Genomic DNA, 16,050 nt, shown 5'->3' with positions numbered 1-16,050 from the left:
GAAGGTATTAAAGATCCACACAAATAAGAGAGAGGCACAGTAACCCAGCTGACTGGATTGTCTGACTGAGGAACACCTTGATTTAAAAGTTTTAATATTTAGGTTCAATCCAGACATATCATGAGGGTAAAAAGCTACATTCTTCTTATGGTAAACTTGGCTGTTTCATCAGCACACTCCCTCCCAGAGGTAAGTGTTTTGTCTATTGTTGTCCTGTCCTATGAAATGTAGCATCTGTTTTCATGTTTTAGAAAACGGTTTAAATGATCTTAAAATTACACTGTTTTGCATTTTTAGTGTGTTATATCTCTATATAAGTAATAGAGGGATGAATGAATACATCTTTACTTCTAATTATGTCTTTTAATTAAAAAAAATTCCTTTCACTTAAGTAGTGAAAATAAAACATTTTTCCTTGACCTTAAGTAGTCTGGCTTTGAAAAAACAGTTTATTGTATATTAAATTGTTTTAGGTTTTATTTATTTATTTATTTATTTTTATGTTTGAATTCAGGTGGAAGCAGAGATAGTGGGTAAGTTCTCCCATGGATTTTTTTTTTCATGTTAAATAGCAAAACTCAATTATTTCAAGTGATGTCTTGAATTATTGGGAACTCAAAACAGGAAATCTTCTTTTTTAGATGTTGGTGAAAATAGCATCACAGAAGGTAAACTGTTTTTGTTCTGGTAAATTAACTCTGATGAGGTTTTCATGTCACCCTATCATTAACAATACATTTTAAATAATATTTGTGTATTAATTAACTTATATGGTTTCTCTCAGATTTAACACTTGATGATATCCGGGAGGTAAGCTCAGTACTTTTGTAGGCAGTCTAGTGAGGTGTAATTGAATGCATTCTGGGATTTTAAATGTTTTTGTCTTATGCACTGCTAACTCAGCCTTCAGATACTCAAAGGAGTAGCATTCTTCCTGGGGACAAACTGTGGACTTTTCCAGTCCCCTATGTTTTGGACAAAGGCCTTGGTAAATATATTGTTTCACTTCTACCAGAATATTTGTGAATATTAGTGTATTCAAATTCTTAGGATTGTCTTATTGAGGTGCAGACTTTCATTTTCATTTTAGACTTTGCAGATCAGTATCAATAAAACTTTGTTGCCTCTCAGAAATTGCAAAAGGAAAAAAAAAAGAAATTGCATAATATTCAAAGTAATGTCTTTAGAAAATTATTCTTATCATTGTTTGACGTATTATCTGAAATAAAATGAAAAAACAATATTTATATTCTTTCCTTTATTTTCATGAAAAATGAAAGACTTGAAAGCTAGAGGAGTCATCCTGAGAGCGTTCGACCAGTTCAGGGTGAAGTCCTGCATTGATTTCAAACCCAGAGATTCTGAGGAGTTTTACCTTAACATTCAGAAACTAGATGGGTACGTAAACAATTTCCTTTTTGCTTCCTACCTTTTTTTTAAGTTTCAAATAAATACATTCCAATGCAACCTAACCTAAGCTGAAAAATGAAACTTCAACTAGGAAAATAAATTATTCATAACCAGATGATTCAAGCTTCATTTCAGTAAAATGTATTTGTGCCACTTCCTGACATGTCACTAGTAATTTGGAAATTGTACTTAGCTATTTATTCTACTTCACGTTCCAATAACATTTATGCTTAATAAATAAAAATAAAAAATCTACTTAAATGGAATGGTAAATGGCCTGTTGTTATAGCACTTTATCACATTCAGATGGCACTACACTACATTTAGTCGTTAATTCATTCATGCACACATTCACAAGTTGATGGTGGTAAGTCATTGCAGCCACAACAGCATTGGGGCCACTGGGCCCTCTGACCCCACCAGCAGGCAAGGTGGGTGGTGACTTGCCCAAGGACACAACTGAGATAGACAAAGTGAGGGTTTGAACCAGTTAAACTCCTACCGCCATCACCATCCTTTGTCCCAGAAAACTTACTACTTACCAGAGACAATGTAGACATGAATCTGTCACTATATATAATCTGAAATCTAACATACAAAAATGTTGCTCTAAGAATAAAATTGATCAGTTTTAATACATGCAGCTTCACTAAACCGCCGAGAATGAAAGCTGCACTGTTAAACATTATACCATGCTGGTTCAAATCAGTTATGTTGAAACCAGTATGATATAAAGATAATATATGTCTTTATTTGTTTCAAAAGAAAAACAACATTTTATTATGCTTCTTTTGAACCAAATGAGGAAATAGGTCAACCAGGAAATGTAGCGATGCCAACTACACTATCAGTTTTGGGGATTTGCAAACATCATTAGCTAGAGTTTATCTTTATTATTGCAATAATCTTCCTGGTATATCATAAATATGTAGCGTCATATATGAGAAAATCATATCACAGATGGGCAGAGTTTAATTTAAACTTTAAAATTATGGTCTTAGGTCAGGGATTTTTTTTTATTTGTCATAAAGGGCCCCTGTGTTATATTAGACTTGTGCTAACCTGGCAGTGGGAAGGTCAATCTTCTATGGTTGAAGGAAAGATGTAGTAAAAAGACAAACTCAGGAAGAAAGTAAATTGTGATGGCATCACTGTTGTGTTGCTGAGTTTGTCCATATATGTATTTATATGTATTTATTTATATACAATGCAACAAAGACCATCTCTCATTAAAAATGCCAACTTTGCATTAAAGTGTCATTATTTACAAAATAATGCAAACTTGGTACTGGACGTTCAAGGCAACTTCTAGAGTAACTTTGTATTAAAAGTGTTATTATTTACAGAATGACACTTCATGACAACTGTCATACATTCATAAAGACGGTTTTGTCATGTTTATAGCAGTGTCATGTCAGTCTTATCTACACCCCATCAAATAAAGTGTTGCTGGAAATTTTAATCCAACAATCATTAATATGCACTTTTCCATTGTAGGTGTTGGTCATATATTGGCAGAATATTTTCCAATGGACAGGACCTCTCCATTGGACAGAACTGTGATTATGTTGCAATTGTTGAACATGAGATCCTTCATGCTCTTGGCTTCCACCATGAACAATCAAGATATGACAGAGACAATCATGTGCAGATTGAATACAGCAACATCTTAGCAGGTTTGGCATTTTATTTCTTTTTAACTGCTTTGATATCTTCAGTTGAATATGTCTAATGTTGCATACTCATTAACAAGAATGTTAAAATTTCAAGTATTTGTCTTTATTTTACCTATTTTTTTTCTAAAAAGTATTTTGTACTAATGATGAGTTTTTCTCATTACCTTCCAGGTAAGGAGCATAATTTTAGAAAGGTTGGCAGTCAAGACAGCACCACCCATGGAAGCCCATATGACTACATGTCAGTGATGCACTACAGCAAAAATGCATTCAGCAATGGCAATGGCCCTACAATTATTACCATAAATCAAGCATTTCAAGATTTGATTGGTCAAAGAGTGGAAATGAGTCCTAGTGATGTCCAAGAGCTGAACCTTCTCTACAAATGCAGTAAGTGTTGATTATTTGCAGGGTTGACTTTTTAAGATTACTGAAATCAAACTGGCTCACTGTCTACTGATTTCAATTTAACTGGTTTAATTGTATTTTTCAAAGTTCAGACGCATTTTGGTTACTTAGAAGATTTTTTTTTTTTTGCATAGTTTAGCTTGCAATAGACATTTGTAGAAGAATTAGTTTTTTTAAGTCAACAAGCTGTTTTTTGCTTTAAACAAAGCAGAATTGAACAACTGAAGTTGATTTATCATCTCTCTATTTTTTTAATTTCAAAAGTTTAAATATTTTGTATGTCATAAGTGATGTTGATATTTTCTCTGAATAATAATACAGTAATAATCACAGGAAAATATCGACCAAACTGTTCTTGTTGATTCTGACATCAATTCTGTTGCCAATTAAAAATTTTTTTATCATATTTCTACTTTCTCAGATTCATCTGTGACCTTCAAGTTTTACTGTGGCTTTTCTAATAAGGATTTATGCCAAATGAATCATTGCTCACAAAGTGGGAATGGCTGGGAACTGGTTACAAAAGCTAATGGGGGTCCAAGCTCCGACCACACCAGTCTACCAAATGGAAATGGAGATCAAGGTAAGCTTTCAAATCTAAATGGCAAGTGACAAGTGGCCTGTGCTAGCATGGCTCTTTTTCAAGTCCAGAGGATCCAAAAAAACTTCAGTCATTGACACATGAAGTCCTACATAGTGTTTCTAATTAACTCTAAGAAATTAAATGAAAACTGTTCATATACATTACCCCAGAAGTAGTTGAAATGTCTTCAGTCACAACACTGTATATGTCAACTTGAGGTGGACAAAATTTAGTATCTTCTTTTGTATCATTTCAGGTGAAGAATTGGGATTTTTCATGCATGCCAGCACAGCATCAGGTCAGGAGGGACAGTCTGCTCGGCTCGAGACCAAGATCATGCGTCCTAGTAGGAGATGTAATATCCAGTGTCTGCAGTTTTACTATTATCATTCTGGAAATAAAGCTGATGAACTGAACATCTGGATTAGAGAGTTTGATGAACAGGACACCAAAGGAACTCTCCGCCTCATGGAACAAATCAGTGGTAGCGTATGAACATTAACAAAAACTAACTTAAAAACTATCAATGTCTACATTTGTTATGATAATATGCATTTTCACCTGTTTCAAAATGTCCCCCTGCAGGTCCTCCAACATCTCACTGGAAGCTCCATCATGTTTCTCTCAATGCCACCAAAGACTTCCAGGTGGTGTTTGAGGTTCGGAAAGGAGCGGGAAGCTCTACGGGCGGCTTCTCAGTTGATGACATCAACCTCTCTGAGACCGAGTGTCCACACGTGACCCTTCAGATTGATGAAATTGAGGAAACGCTAAGCACAAGTGCCTCAGGAACCAGGATATACAGCCCACGACGATACTCCAAAGAAGGCTATGCTTATCGAGTTGCAGCAATTCTGTACAAGACATATGTTGGAATGTTTGTGCAGCTCTTGTCCGGTAAATATGATAGCCAGCTGACGTGGCCTTGCTTGCAAAGAGAAATGTCTTTCACACTGCTGGATCAAAACCCCAACATGCAACTGCAAATGTCAAAACAACAGAGCTTTGCTTCTCTCCAGACTCACACGAGCTCTAGCGGTATGTTTATGAAAAAATCTGAAAATTATGGCAAAATAACGTTCTCCAAGTAAAATAGCCCAATCCATATCTCATGTTTATCGTACATTTCTTCATATACACAGGTACTAATGTCTGGGATAATCCTCGTGAGACTGGAACTGCTCTTTTTTATGAGAATGGTGAGTTAGTCTACGGTGGACTTTTTTATGGATACGGGAATTTTGCAACTTTGGAGGAACTGCGATCCAGAGAGGTCCTAAAGGGAGGAAGTGCTATTTTCATGTTTAACTTTGAAGGCAAGTTGAGTTTTTCTTTGTTAAAAAATAAATGTGAAAGGAGCACTGTGGTTTCATTGCTGTGATTGCACATATGTGTTCTCTTGAAGCTTCAGGTATCCTGACTTCCCTAGGTTATGCTTCAGGGTTCCTGCTTTCAGTAAAAATAAAAAGGTTCCAGTCTGAAAGAAGCAACATATCATAAAAGGATCAAAGGAACACAGTGGACTTGTTGAAAAAAACAAATGCTTTTATTTTAAATAGAGGTCTGAATAAAATGAATACTGACCATAACACTGTGATCACATTCGGTCTTCATTAATACTGTTGTTTACTGTTTAATACACTTCTGTTTTTTGTTACCATGACAAAAAAATAAAAGAAGCTATTTGTATAAAAAAGCAAGCAAAAATAGGGAAGTTTGAATAAAACACTTAATTTCCGAAGAAAACGGTGGGGGTGGGAGGGCAGGTAGCAAATGATATACCTGAAATCAAACTCATTCTTAAACCATTACAGTATTTTTTATTATTATAAGAATATCAACTTATAATACTTATAATATTGTTTTATTTATTTTGGTAAACCAATCATAACACTTGATATCCAAGCCATGTTTAAAGCTTTATTAAGGCATAACTGACTGATAGATACCAGCTACTTTAAACAAAGATAACGTCAACAATGACATCAAGATACCAGTGCATTAAAACTGGTGATTTGTTGAAATAGTTCAACTAACTGAACTTGCATTTGCTTTCTGTAATGACTGTTATTCCTTTTAATAGATCTCAATCCACTAAACACTGCATCAGTTCTTCCATGTCCTCAATTAAGACCAGTGGACATTACAAATCCTCCCCCGAACCTGGATGAAGGCCCATGCTCACAGTGAGTGACTGTTGCAAATTACTGATAAACTATCAGTAATCCCACCATTGACAGAAAGATAGATTTCCTAAATTAAGTCTTTACAACCTGAATGCTGCGTGTGTCTGTAATGGATGAACTGTAATAATTCCCTCTGCTGTTTTTGCTGTTTCCTTTTATTTTTATAGGCCCACATCTACCATCATTCGACCTCTTCAAGCTGAAGACGACAGGTATCCTAAGATAAAATTACACATTTTAGATATCAAAGAATTGTTATAGTAGTAATTAAAAGTTGTCAAAAAGATTACTAGCTAATTAATTAATGGTGACATTTTGAAATAGATATCCTTCTTGCAAAATTATTAATGTCACACTGCACAATCACACACTAAGCTTCTTATGTCTAATGCTATGGAAAACGTACACACTGACTTTACCACTCAACTGTGTTTAAGTGATTTATGCTGCACATTTATTTGAAATCCTCCTTGTTTTATTTTATATTTTGCTCTTTTGGTGACTCATCATTTACACATATCAATGGCCTCATAACTCAAACACAGTCTTTTAAGGGAAATGATTGGTACTTTACATAGACATATCTTTTTTTTTGAAAATTATTGAAAACTATTGTACAATAAATCATTTATTTACTTTTCTAGCATACGTGGATTCTCTGCTGCTGTGGTGCCCTACCCGTTCCTCATCTTCCTTTTGGCTGTGATGCTTCTGGCGCCGTGATGCACACATTTACATTACATCGACACCATTACTAAAATCCCTGTTTATTCTAACTACTTTATGTTGTTTTGTTTAACATGATTAAAAAAGGCAAGCATCATGAACAATTATTTCTGAATAGATGTGGGTCACAATTTGAAACAGTTTTGTATGTTTTCAAAGTGTAATCCTGAAATTCATTTGTCAGCAATATCAACATTTGGTGATGGGTTTTTCTTTGAAGCATTCAGATTTTATTTTGGAATATTGTTTAGACAACACTTGTTTGAATCCAGAGTTTCTTTTTGTGCATCAATTTTGTTATTGCAGGCTAATTATGAGGAATTCACAATATTCAGATGTCATAATTGCATAAAATTGTCTCTGTCAGTAGCATATTTTACAATCATTCTTGGTGCTACATTCTAATAAAAATAGGTTAAAAAAAACTAAATGTGTGGTATTTGTTGATTTAAACACATTTATTACATATTCACACAATCGTCAACAACTATATTCAGTTCAGAATAGCTTATAATGCCCCTTTTCATACAAAGTGTTTCAAAATAACAAAAGTTAGCAATTAATATGTGTGGTCTTAAGATGTTTACATAGTAAATAGATTTATATTGCATAGATGATGACTACACAATACAAGAATACCAATAATGTTTGTTTAAATATTTTTCATAACACTGCGTGTTTAATGCCTAGGTTCTGTTAGTTTTGTTGTTGGAAACATTTAGAGAAGTAATTAAAGGTTAAAATCATTTAAAAGAGGATATATGGTTCAGTAAACAGACATCGTAGGGAAGTTAGAATACATGACAAATAATAATAGAAAAATGTAACAATAAATTGGAATAATTTTTTTTGACATTTGATAAATACTTCCTTATTTAGCTTTTTGCTTGAAGTGTAAAACATGTCTTTGTCCTCAGTGCCAATCAGTTTTATGTATGTGTGTATATTTGATCTTATCTTCTGTTTTCCTAGGCAAACTTTACTAGAACCAGGTTTACAACCTATTGGCCCAAAAGTCTTTGTGTTACAACTTCAGAGAAGACAATACTCCATTACATTGAAGTTAGGGGTTAGTGGTGGGGATTGGAAAACATTAAACTCAATGTCATGTTCAAGAAACCAGTTTTCAGTGATTTGACCTTTTTGAAATGTTGTATTATCTGCTGGAAATATCAAATGGAAGCGAGTTCAACTGTGGTCATAAAGGAATGGACCTGGTCAACAACAATACTAAAGTAGGTGTTGGGGGTTTTAATTGTACTTACTTTGTACTAAGCCACTCAAAGTCCACCAGGAAAATATCGCCCGAGTCATTATACCACCACCCGGACAACCTTTCATTTTTATGCCAAATTTAAACCTCACCTGCAGATTATTTTTGACTGAAGTAGACTTACTTAACCAATCTGTCATTGTCCAATTTTGCTAAGGCTGTGCACATTGTGGTTTCAGATTTCTGTTCTTAGCAGACAAGAGACAAACTCGATTTGCTGCTGTATCACAACAGTTTCAATGTTTGATAAATGGTGCCTTGAGAGAGATTTCTTTTATAGGTATTAGCAAGTGTTTTTGGAGCTGTTGTTGCCTTTCTGTTGTCTCTAACAAATCCAATCACTGTAATTGGACCTTTGACATCAACCTAGAAAAGGTGTCTGAGGGCATCTCCTTTGTGATGGCAAGTTTTTAAAACATTAAGCTTCTGGAAGTTGAAGTTCTGAGTGTTTTCCTGAGCAGTCAACAGCAACAAAAAAAGATGTGACCTTTACACATTCTTATGTTCCCTTGTCTCAGCCAAACTACTAAATCTAAAAATAAATGTATCCCTTATATCTGGAAAATTATTTACAGTTATTCATCAATGTCCTATTTATCTATCACATTTGGAACTTGCTGTTGGAAGATTTCTCCAGATAAATTTATGTCAGTTCATACACGTGAGTTTTGCTGAAAGAATTTCATTTTCACAAGTTCTTTCTGGTTCATTAAAGAAAATGCTGAAGAAATTAACTTAGTAGTTTGATCAATAGTTGTCAAACTGGCCAGTTTTGTTTTTGACACTAAACCATGTCCCTTAGTGGTTTAGTGTGTCATGTCTATGAAGAGAGATAGAAGCATATTTTTTATGTGTATATCAGAGACTTGAAACAAAACCAGACATGATCTGCATTGATGTTCCCTGCATCTTGTAAGTTTATTATCAAGTTATATTTATCTGTCATAAACAAAGCTACATCACTCTGTGCTCTTGGTGCCTTTTCAGCTTGAGAACCGCTGTGTATGAGCTCCACTGCCGGCCTACCACTGTGCTGGGTGAATAGCTGCTCTACAGGGAAGCTTGGTGGCTGCCTACCAGGAACCTCTGTAGCTTTCAGGACCGAGACCACCTGCCGTTTATGCCTCTCTCAAGATTATAGCTTCATCCCAATTCCAGGTGACAAATTAGCAAACACACAGACACACTTGCTCTACAAGCAGACCATTCTGCTTGTATACATGTAGATGACCATTCTACAAGCAGAGGTAGAGGTGTACATGGGGCTACTACATGCACACCTGTACATGTAGTAGCCCCACACACACATACATAATCCAGATGACCAGAGGTCACACCAACACAGCTTCATATTTCACTATGGAACCTGCTTACTTTGATGCCAAGGACAACCCTGATTTCTTTATCTTAATTATGCAATTCGGATGTGACAGTGACAGATCCAATGCATCATGAGATTGAGGCATGACACCACAGGAGACGACCTGTGATCTGATGAAGCTAAAACTGAATTCCATCTGATCCTAAGTATGCCACCAATGTTCAGTTTGGGAGACACTAAGGCTTTGCTACGTTTTTTGTTTGTGGTTTGTCCTACTATTTAAGTTGCTTTGACTTTCTAAAACAATTCATTTTTCAATTCTATTGTGGAATTAAATGTCCTCTTTTATAGCAGCTTCCCCCTATTCACAGAATATTATAATTTGATATCAAGCTCATGTGGTTTGATTCACTATCAGCGCTTCCTCTTTAGCGATCTTATTACTCCACGTATAAATGTCTGGATCTCAGTGCAGCCTTTGTCCTTCTGTATCTGTTTGATTTTATCTTATTTTATTAATTAATTGCTTTACATTACACAACATCTGCATGCCTTCATTTGGGTTTTCTCTGCAATGCTTAGACTAACCAAGAAGATGCAAGAAAGCATTTTTCTTGTGGTCTGCTTGGTGGTTTCATCCACCCTCGCTGCGAGCACAGTAAGTATCTATACATGCTTTTACCATAAATTATCAAAGTTAAAATATTATCTGTTTTAACTTTGAGAAGAAAAAAGTAGGACAGAAAATAACATCAGATAGAATTAGAATAATTTTATGAATATAGTTGTAATTTTGTCTTTTAGTACATTTAAGATACATTATGTACAAATCTTTAACACAAACATAGTAATTAATCTTACCAAAAATATACAACCCAGCTATTAATAGTGAAATTAATTAAGCTTTTATGTGTCATTCCTCAAATAAGATGACCCACATGTTTATATATTTTTTACAAGTTTTTCTTGATAGTGATTCACACATTCTTCAATATGATGCTTTCTACATTCTTAAACTTACCATAAGCTTTTTTGTATATTAAAACAGTAACAAGAATTTATTTTGACATTATTGCCTTTAGACATTAGATCTGCAAAGACACTGGACATTTTTAAATCACTTTAATGATTTGCTAAACTGTCTTTTAGCAAATTTTAGCTTGAATATTTTAACTTACAGCTTAGTTGCCTTTTTAATGCTTTTTATGTTTGATTGCACCTCTCTTATGTATTTTATTTGTCCTTATTTGGATATACCTTGGGAAGCACTTTGTAGAGTTCGAGCTATTGGAAATGTGCTATATGAATAAATTTGACACTGACGTTACGTTGTCACCAGTTCTAAGCTTGCATGAGTCTGACTTCACCTGTTTGTGTAAGACACACTATGATGCATTTCTTTTATCACAATGATCCCTCAAGACAAAGATGTAGAGAAGATTCAACTTTTCACGATGCATGTTATTTTTATTGTATTTTATATGTGTAAAGAATCATTGATTTAAAGAAGGAAAGGGACCATTTTTATTTTAAAGAAATGGCAAGAATTACTTACAACAAAGGAAAAAATCTAACTTGTAGGTAACTATTTTGATTAAGTCTTTTGTGAAAACATTTGAATGCATTTCATTTGTTGCAATGTTTTTGAGATTGATTTAGAAAAATACAGGTGCCTTTCCAAAAACGGAAACATATTTTAGATATTTAACTTTTTGTTCATATTATTGACTGTATCAATGATTTTTTTAACCTTGTTTTCATATCTTATCTAGCAAAAGTCAGATATAAATGGTAAGCTGTGTTTTATTTGTTCACATTACTTTAGAAAAGTACATTTGTTCTTTGGTTTTCTATGAACTTTAAAGGAGGCATTTTGTATATTTTTTGTAGACATTGACATGAACAGGAACACCACGAATGGTAAAAATGATTTTCTAATAAATAGACCTTGTGCTAGTTTTACATAAGATTTGACAATGGACATTTTATTAGATTTTAGTTCCTGATTTCTTTGAGAAAAAAAACAACTAATATGTATGCTTTATCTTAGATGTGTTAGTTGATGACGCCCTTCAGGTAAGCTCATTATTTCTACAGGAAATGATATATTGTAATACTGATTTGCAAAAACTGTCATCCAATTAATCTCATATGATTATTATTTTAGAAGCCAAACACTGGAAGGAGTACTACTTTAGGAGGAAGCTCTCTGTGGAAATCTCCAGTTCCCTATGTGTTGGATGAAAGCCTTGGTGAATATCTGTGTCTATTTTAAAATATGCATATCTAAGATTACTTAGTAAGTGAAAGTAAAATTTATGTAAAACGCAAAATGCAGCAAGCATTAATCAAAAAGTTGTAAAGCAAAAAAGGAAAACTAAGCAGATTGAAGTGGATATGTGTTTTTTTTATCTTTTTGCTTCAATTCTTTTACTATATTTATCAATTGTTTGAAGTGTCTAACTATTTTTCATGTTGTTCTTTTTACACTGCTATTTTTTTTACATGATGAGTAAGACCTGAATGCTAAAGGAGTCATCTTGAGAGCTTTTGATCAGTTCAGGGTGAAGTCATGCATTGACTTTAAACCAAGGGATACTGAGGAGTATTACCTTTCATTCAAAAACCTAGCTGGGTATGTATGTATCTTTTATTGGTGATGTATCCAACTCCTCTCTGACATGACTGTGTGTCAAGATATGAACATTTAAGAAGAGAGAGAGAGAGAGAGAGAGAGAGAGAGAGAGAGAGAGAGAGAGAGAACTCAATATTACACTTGTGTGCTTCCAATGATCACCTGTATTTTTTTCATTTTAGATGCTGGTCATATGTTGGCAGAGTAGACCCCAATGGACAAAATGTCTCTATTAGTGCAGACTGTGATCGCATTGGTGAAGTTGAACATCTGATTCTTCATGCTCTTGGCTTCCACCATGAAGAGCTCAGATATGACAGAGACGATTATGTGCAGATTGAATTTGACAACGTTATAGCAGGTTTAGTCATTTTTGTCATATCTTCTTCTTCTTCTTCTTCTTCTTCTTCTTCTTCTTCTTCTTCTTCTTCTTCTTCTTCTTCTTCTTCTTCTTCTATATCTGCAGTAATGAGGGTATTAGATACTGAGGGGCTGTTAGATTGGAAGTGTTTTTACATGAAAATAATAAAAACAGTAAGTCAGGCCAACATTGTTTAAATATCCTCATGTCTACTCAATGCTTAATAAGTTTTAATGACTTTGAGGAAGTTTGACTGTTTCTTTATATACCTTGTGTCAAGTATGCGCGGTGTTAGTATATCAATCACTTTGTAGATTTAGAGCAATAGTAAAATTGCAAAATACATTAGTTAAACTGCTTTTAATCTGTCTTGTATAGTCAGTGATTAACATTTGTTTTTAACTTTATATTATTTCAAACTTTTTTCTGTCCAGTACTGAGTATTTTTTATGTCATTTAGGTAAAGAAAATGAGTTCTCAAAGGTTAGTAAGAATCTGAGCAGCACCCATGATGTGGCATATGACTACCTGTCAGTGATGCACTCGGATAAAAATGCACTAAGCAATGGCAATGGCTCAACAATTATTACCAAAGACCCCAAATTTCAAGATGTGATTGGTCAAAGAGTGGAAATGAGTTCTCGTGATGCTGAAGAGTTAAACCTTCTCTACAAATGCGGTAAGTTCTACAATACAAATAATTCATACTACTGAAATAAATTGTTTTTCTTGTCAAGGTTGAAATCTTTACGCATATTTTCTACATCACTTTGAACTTATTATAGAGACATTATGCAGTATGTTTTTGTTTGACAGATAGTTATTGTTTGTTCTACTTCAAATATGTTTAAATGAGAATTAAAATGTAAAGCAAAACTGGACAACTGCATTAGTTAAGCTTGTGGGAAATAAACACTATTAAATTTAGTTATTAAATAATACTAAACTTTTAGATTTCATTTCACTGACCTTCAAGTAATTCACAAAGAAGTAACAAAGATAAAAGATGAAAACCATTGACCAGAATGTAATATGCAACACATGGTAAAACAGACAAGCTGCCTCTTGTACAGTACAAAAATTTGGCAATGGCATTTCAAACTTTAAGCTCTGTAACTACTGTAAAAAGAGAATAATTCAGGAACATGGTATAATGCATTGAGAGTCTAGTTTAACCAGGAAAAACAAGGAAGAAAAGAAAAACTTACGAAGACAATATGTCTCCATGGCATCCCTAATACTCATAAAGCTCAAGGGACACTGAAGACACTAGTAGAATTGACCAAAGCTTTATGTGAAGTTGAAATAAGATGTAGCATTTACACATTTAGCCAACTTTTACTGATGAGATAATGAAAAGACAAAGGTAAATATTCATAATGTTTTATTCACAGATTCCACAATTGCCTCTATGTTTTTCTGTGACTTTTCTAATGGGATGATGTGCCAAATGAGTCAAATGAGCAGCTGTGCACAGAGTGACAATAAGTGGGAGGTGGTTACACAAGTCAGTAGGGGTCCAAGCTCTGACCACACCACTCTGCCTGCTGGAAGCAAAGATAATGGTAAGGATTGAAAGCATATTCATGACATTTTATATTATAAAATGTTGAGTAAAATCAAAAAATTTAATACAGAATTATCTGATGAAATCTGAAATTAAAATTTCCTCTATATTAAATGTAAGTACATGCATTTCTGATTTATCTCTGAGCTAGTATCAATATCGAAAATGATTTGATATGATACAATTGGTATCATATCAATCTATTCTTTAATTACTATCTTTTCATCTTCCTTCCAATGCAGAGGCAACACTGAGGTCTACTTATGCAAACTTTAAGTCGAATAAATTAACTGATTTCTAACTTTAAACTAAAGTCAAGCAGATTTAACTCTATAAGTTAAATCTGCTTGCCTTTAATATCTACATTTTCTAAAACTTGCTGAAAAACGGTACCATTCCTAGATGATACAGCTCTGAATCTAATGCAAACCGGAAAAGGTTATCTTTTCCTGTTTGATTGAACAATTGTATAAAGCTGAAACACAGAGTGCTTTTAAATCTGGACTAAAAACCCACCTGTTTGGAGTTGTCTTTGAAGCATAATTTAATGATGGCACTTAACTTAATGTAATGTTTCAATTGTTGATTCTATGTTGCATGACTTTGTGTTTTTATGATGTAAAACACTTTGAAATGCCTTGTTGCTGAAATGTGCTATACAAATTAAATTTGATTGAATAATTAAAAAAATAAAGCACACATGGATGATTACATAGTAGTAAGTAAATAGTGAGTAAAGATATCTAAATATTGTGGACATTAGAAATCAGAAATATTTTGATTACTTTAAATAACTTTAGGTTAATCAATATGACTTAATATCAAAGAGTATGGAAAAGTTTTTTAAAAGTATGTTGCAAATATCTGGTTTCAACTGAATGTATTGAAACATCAATGAAAATAAAATATTGCCACAGTATTTTTTTTTTTAACTTATCATTCCAGGTCAGGAAACAGGATACTTCATCCATGCCAATACAGCGTCAGGTGAAGAGGGAGATTCAGCTTGGCTGGAGACACAAATCATGAGTACAAAAAGAGAATGTAAAGTCCAGTGTCTGCAGTTTTACTATTTCCACAGTGGAAATGAGCAAGATGAACTAAACATCTGGATCAGAGAGTTTCAAGATGAGCATGACACCAAAGGAACTCTCCGTCTCATGGGGCAGATTACTGGTAATGCCTGTGATCCCCTAATCTGAGAAATTTTACCAATTTCTCTGCACCTTTTACAGTACTTCAGTGACAATAAATACTTTTTTGTTCCATTTTGCATTGTCTAGCAGTTAGTCCTTTTGACAGTATTAATTTCTACATGTGTACCAAGATACTTAAATAGTGCATCATAGTGATCAAACGTTCCTATCTCCAGGTCAATCAACATATCATTGGCAGATCCACCATGTTTCTCTCAATGCCCCCAAAAACTTTCGGGTGGTGTTTGAGGTTCGGAAAGGAGCAGGAAACTCTGCAGGCGGCTTCTCCATTGATGACATCAATCTCTCTGAGACCGAGTGTCCACATGTGACCCTTCAGATTGATGATTTGGAGAAACTTTTAAGCTCTAGTGACTTTGGAACCAGAATATACAGTCCAAGGCAGTACTCCAAGGAGGGCTACGCTTACCGCGTAGCGGCTATACTCTACCAGAGCTTTGTTGGAATGTATGTGCAGCTCTTATCTGGTGACAACAATGACCAGCTTGAATGGCCTTGCCTCCAGAAACAAATGACTTTCCAACTGCTGGATCAAACCCCAAACATGCAAAAGCAAATGTCAAAGCAAATAGGTTTCGTCACTCATCAATCCCACATGTCTTGGGGTAGGTGCACCACAAAATTAAGGACTTACAATACCAAAGATCTCTTATTAAAATTCTGTGTGTGTGTCTATATATATATATA

General features: G+C 34.1%; 2 protein-coding genes across 2 annotated transcripts in view; both read left to right on the top strand.

Moving 5' to 3' along the window:
* Positions 1–86: 86 nt before the first annotated feature.
* LOC103139244 (meprin A subunit beta-like) lies at positions 87–7,343 on the top strand. Its single transcript, XM_007553774.2, has 15 exons — positions 87–189; positions 515–533; positions 642–668; positions 785–810; positions 904–988; positions 1,281–1,398; positions 2,908–3,086; positions 3,258–3,476; positions 3,916–4,077; positions 4,334–4,561; positions 4,663–5,115; positions 5,220–5,393; positions 6,161–6,263; positions 6,431–6,475; positions 6,908–7,343. Exons 1-15 carry the CDS (start codon positions 121–123, stop codon positions 6,984–6,986), a joined length of 1,986 nt encoding a protein of 661 aa, XP_007553836.1. The 5' UTR covers positions 87–120; the 3' UTR covers positions 6,987–7,343.
* Positions 7,344–10,038: 2,695 nt separating this feature from the next.
* The window catches only part of LOC103139245 (meprin A subunit beta-like), an 8,376-nt gene continuing 2,364 nt past the window's right edge, over positions 10,039–16,050 (top strand). The window contains exons 1-11 of the mRNA XM_007553775.2: positions 10,039–10,241; positions 11,356–11,374; positions 11,474–11,503; positions 11,634–11,659; positions 11,751–11,835; positions 12,101–12,218; positions 12,401–12,579; positions 13,040–13,258; positions 13,974–14,144; positions 15,092–15,322; positions 15,519–15,968. Coding sequence (XP_007553837.1) covers positions 10,158–10,241; positions 11,356–11,374; positions 11,474–11,503; positions 11,634–11,659; positions 11,751–11,835; positions 12,101–12,218; positions 12,401–12,579; positions 13,040–13,258; positions 13,974–14,144; positions 15,092–15,322; positions 15,519–15,968 — 1,612 coding nt within the window. The 5' untranslated portion in view covers positions 10,039–10,157. The remainder of the gene's footprint in view (positions 10,242–11,355; positions 11,375–11,473; positions 11,504–11,633; positions 11,660–11,750; positions 11,836–12,100; positions 12,219–12,400; positions 12,580–13,039; positions 13,259–13,973; positions 14,145–15,091; positions 15,323–15,518; positions 15,969–16,050) is intronic.

Source organism: Poecilia formosa, unplaced genomic scaffold, assembly GCF_000485575.1.
Source record: "Poecilia formosa unplaced genomic scaffold, Poecilia_formosa-5.1.2 Scaffold59, whole genome shotgun sequence".
Taxonomy (NCBI): Eukaryota; Metazoa; Chordata; class Actinopteri; order Cyprinodontiformes; family Poeciliidae; genus Poecilia; species Poecilia formosa.
The sequence above is the reverse complement of the archived record's forward strand: the minus strand, read 5'-3'. Positions and strand labels throughout refer to the sequence as shown.

Coding starts and splice junctions, on each gene's coding strand:
- LOC103139244 (XM_007553774.2), top strand. CDS start 121: ATGAGGGTAAAAAGCTACATTCTTCTTATGGTAAACTTGGCTGTTTCA. Junction 669..784: donor TGAAAATAGCATCACAGAAG/GTAAACTGTTTT, acceptor GGTTTCTCTCAG/ATTTAACACTTGATGATATC. Junction 3,477..3,915: donor GAACCTTCTCTACAAATGCA/GTAAGTGTTGAT, acceptor CTACTTTCTCAG/ATTCATCTGTGACCTTCAAG.